General features: G+C 73.4%; 1 protein-coding gene across 2 annotated transcripts; it reads right to left on the bottom strand.

Annotated features, from left to right (window-relative positions):
• Positions 1–572: 572 nt before the first annotated feature.
• On the bottom strand, positions 573–3230 carry GLTPD2 (glycolipid transfer protein domain containing 2). Of its 2 annotated transcripts, none has more exons than XM_074941195.1 (4): positions 3075–3230; positions 2232–2326; positions 1823–2019; positions 573–1130 (listed from the first exon to the last, which is right to left on the bottom strand). In XM_074941195.1, exons 1-4 carry the CDS (start codon positions 3154–3156, stop codon positions 605–607), a joined length of 900 nt encoding a protein of 299 aa, XP_074797296.1. In that variant the 5' UTR covers positions 3157–3230; the 3' UTR covers positions 573–604. The 2 variants fall into 2 exon arrangements, with proteins under 2 accessions (XP_074797296.1, XP_074797297.1); XM_074941196.1 differs by having other exon boundaries at positions 2232–2323.
• Positions 3231–3654: the final 424 nt, after the last annotated feature.

Genomic DNA, 3654 nt, shown 5'->3' with positions numbered 1-3654 from the left:
GGGGGCTGCTCAGTTCACGCAGGGCAGGAGGCAGCCGGGGACCGCAGCCCCGCAGGGGTCACACGGCCCCACTGAGACCCCCCCCCCGTCGTGCCTGGGGCTGCCCTGCATTTCCATGGGGTGGGGGACCCCTTCACGATCCTCCCCCCGAGGAGGCCCAGAGACCGGCCTGGCCGGGCGGCGAAAAGCGTCTCGTGACAAAAGACTCCGGCCACCACGTCGAGCTCGGGGCGTCTCTTTACTTGGCCCCGTTTCCGGGGCCGCTGGTTCACAACCGCGCCCAGCGCCCTGCCCAGGGGAGCCCAGCCGGCGCCCCCCAGATGGGTCAGGTCCCTGCCCCATTCCTTGCCCCGCCCGAGCCAGCCAGTCCCCGCCCTGGGGCCGGGGGGAGCCGGCGCCCCCCAGAGGGGTCAGGCCCCTGCCCCGTTCCCCGCCCCCCTGAGCCAGCCAGTCCCCGCCCTGGGGCCGGGGGGAGCCGGCGCTCCCCAGAGGGGACAGGCCCCTGCCCTGTTCTCCGCCCCCCTGAGCCAGCCAGTCCCCGCCCTGGGGCCGGGCAGTGCCGGTGCCCCCCACCCTGTCCTCTCCGGCGCCCCCCAGTGGCCGCTCAGGGCAGCTCCAAGAGGCCGCGGGCGGCGTAGAGCCGCTGGGTGACGTTATAGACCCCGGCGATGACACCGACCGTGTCCAGGAGCACGGCCCGGGCCTCCCGCTCCCCCTCGGCACAGACGAGCCCGTACAGCTCCTGGCGCGAGGGCAGGGCCAGGAAGGCCAGCCCGGCTGCCTGGCGCACCCACCAGCTGTGGTGCGGGGCCAGGGCCACCTGGTAGGCCTCGGCGCAGAGCTGGGAGGGGTCTTCCTCCGGCCCACTGTGACTCAACTTCCCCAGGAACAGCTCCAGCCACTTGAGGGCCCGGTGGAGGCGGAGCAGGGTCCGGCAGCCCGAGGGGGGCCGGCCCGGGGGCAGCGCCCGGAGCCCCACCAGGCCGCGCCGCAGCTCGAAGGCCACCATGGCCTGCAGGGTGCGGTAGTGAGGGGCGTGCGGCCCCGCCCGGTGCCCCTGCAGGATCTCCATCTTCGTCTGCGTCTCCCGGGCCAGGAGCCCGAAGGCGGCCCCCAGGGTGTCTATCAGTCTGCGGGGGAGAGAGAGAGGGGACAGCTGAGCCTGACCCGGCGCTGAGACGCGGCCACCTCTGGGGCGGGGCGGCCGGAGACCCGGGGACCCCTCACCCGGCGCCGAGACGCGGCCACCTCTGGGGCGGGGCGACTGGTGACACGGGGACCCCTCGCCCGGCGCCGAGACGTGCCCACCTCTGGGGCGGGGCGGCGGGTGACCCGGGGACCCCTCGCCCGGCGCGGAGACGCGGCCACCTCTGGGGCGGGGCGGCCGGAGACCCGGGGACCCCTCGCCCGGCGCCGAGACGTGCCCACCTCTGGAGCGGGGCGGCCGGTGACCCGGGGACCCCTCGCCTGGCGCCGAGACGTGCCCACCTCTGGGGCGGGGCGGCCGGTGACCCGGGGACCCCTCGCCCGGCGCTGAGACGCGGCCACCTCTGGGGCGGGGCGGCGGGTGACACGGGGACCCCTCGCCCGGCACTGAGATGCGCCCACCTCTGGGGCGGGGCAGCCGGTGACTCGGGGACCCCTCACCCGGCGCGGAGACACGGCCACCTCTGGGGTGGGGCGGCCGGTTGTACAGGGACCCCGGCGCTGAGAAGCGCCCACCTCTAGGGCGGGGCAGCCGGTGACTCGGGGACCCCTCGCCCGGCGCTGAGATGCGGCCACCTCTGGGGCGGGGTGGCCGGTTGTACGGGGATGGACTCACTTGATCAGTTCTTTCCAGCCAGCCAGATACTCTCCCAGCAGGATTTCTCCGTCCGGAGTCACGCAGGCCCTGAAGGCCGCCAGGAGGCGGCTGATCTGGAAGGCCTGGCCTGGGCAGCGGGGGGCCCGGGCCGGAGCGAGGGTCCCATGCCTGGGGAGGGGCAGCCGGGAGCTGCTCGTCCGGGAGAGAAGGGGCGGCTGCAGAGGGGACACAAAGCGGACAGGTTCTCTGTGGGGCAGGTGCTGGGGGGGGCCGAGCGGGAGGGGGTCGGGATCAGGAAGTGGGGCAGGTGGAATGGGGAGGATTTGGGGTAGGATCAGGGGAGGAGCCGAATTTGGGATGGGGGCAGGAGTCAGGGCTGGGAGGGGGGCAGGGTTTGCGGGGGAGGAGGACAAGGGGGGGGTCTCACCTTCCCGTCCTCTTCGGAGGGGGGCGTCTCCCCTCTGCCCCCGAGCCAGCCACAGGGCCGCCCGCCCCGAACGCAGGCCGAGAGGTGCACCTCTGCTATTCCGGGGGGGGGAGGACAGAGCTCAGAGACGTGGACAGACGGACAGCGCCCCCCGCCCGTTCCCAGTGGTCGCCCCAGTTTGCACCGGGGGGGGCGCACACGCTAATGACACGCATGACACACACACAGGGAGGTACTTGCACCGTCCCTGCAGGCCTCCGGCTTTGCACACGCGAACCACGCACAAGCCTGCGGCCAGGGTGCTCGGCACGGGGGCAGGCTACACGCAAGCCACACGCTAAGAACACGCCTGGTACATCTGACAGCCCGCGCCGCCCCGAGCGCAGCCCCCCCCACCCCGCCGTCCCATGGACTGACACAATCCGCCCCCCACCATGCTCATACAGAGCCCGGGGGACCAGGGGGGAGCCCGTGGCTGGGGGGCCCGGGGAGGGGGGTTGACGGGGGGGAGAGGTCTGTGGGGCCGTCCTGCTCCCTCCCGGAGCCAGAGGCCAGCGTGGGTGCTAGGTGGGGGGTGGGGGGAGAGAATTGCTGAGGGGGGGTGTCACCCAGTGGGGAGCCTGAGGGAACTGGAGCAAGTGGGGGGGGGTCACACAGGGCCAGAGGTCAGCGGGGTGAGGGAGGGGGCAGTGTGTGGGGGGGTCTGTGGGGCACGTGGGGGGCGGGGCTGGGGCAGTGCGTGTCCGCTGGGGTGAGGCGGTCACTTCTGGAGCTGGCTGCTGGTGGGGGGCAGGGGTGGGGTGCAGTGGGGGTGGGGGGCAGCGGGGTGGGGGGGTCACTCACGGAGCCGGAGGCTGGAGAGGAAGAGGAGGCCAAGCAAGGCCGCAGTGGGGAGCAGGAACCACGGCAGCCGCTGGGGGCCCATCCCCGCACACCCCGGCCCCACGGCGCCCGGCCCCACGGCCCTGAGCCCTGCCCCAGCCCGGCCCAGCTGCTCACCAAAGATAAGGCCTGTTATCTGGGGCGGGGCTCCCATCCCCCCCCCAGGAGAGCCCCCCCATCCCCCTCCCGAGGGGAAATGCCCCATGTCCCTGTTCCCTGGCCAAAGCGGCACTGGGCGGGGGGGTGTCGCGGGCTCCCCTCAGCCCCATGGATCAAACCCAGGGTGGCTGGAGGCCAGATGGGGGGGCGGGGGAGCTGGTCGGGTTAAAAATTAACAGCTGAAGGGACTTTGCCCCACGGAGCGGAATGGGGGGAATCTGGGGGGAGAAGAAGGCTGGAGTATGGGGGCTCCCAGCCCCCACTCCCCTCCCAGAGCCAGGGAAAGAACCCAGGAGTCCCGGCTCCCAGCCCCCCTGCTCTAACCCACCAGCCCCCACTCCCCTCCCAGAGCCAGGGAAAGAACCCAGGAGTCCCGGCTCCC

Source organism: Natator depressus, chromosome 28 (assembly GCF_965152275.1).
Source record: "Natator depressus isolate rNatDep1 chromosome 28, rNatDep2.hap1, whole genome shotgun sequence".
NCBI lineage: Eukaryota > Metazoa > Chordata > Testudines > Cheloniidae > Natator > Natator depressus.
Note: the sequence above shows the minus strand (reverse complement) of the source record. Positions and strands in the feature narration are given on the sequence as shown.

Excerpts from the sequence above, each read along its gene's own strand:
- GLTPD2 (XM_074941195.1), bottom strand. The coding sequence starts at position 3,156 with ATGGGCCCCCAGCGGCTGCCGTGGTTCCTGCTCCCCACTGCGGCCTTG. Across the intron at positions 2,020-2,231 it reads CCTCCGAAGAGGACGGGAAG|CCGCCCCTTCTCTCCCGGAC; the intron begins GTGAGACCCCCC and ends TCCCCTCTGCAG. Across the intron at positions 1,131-1,822 it reads GGCTGGAAAGAACTGATCAA|ACTGATAGACACCCTGGGGG; the intron begins GTGAGTCCATCC and ends TCTCCCCCGCAG.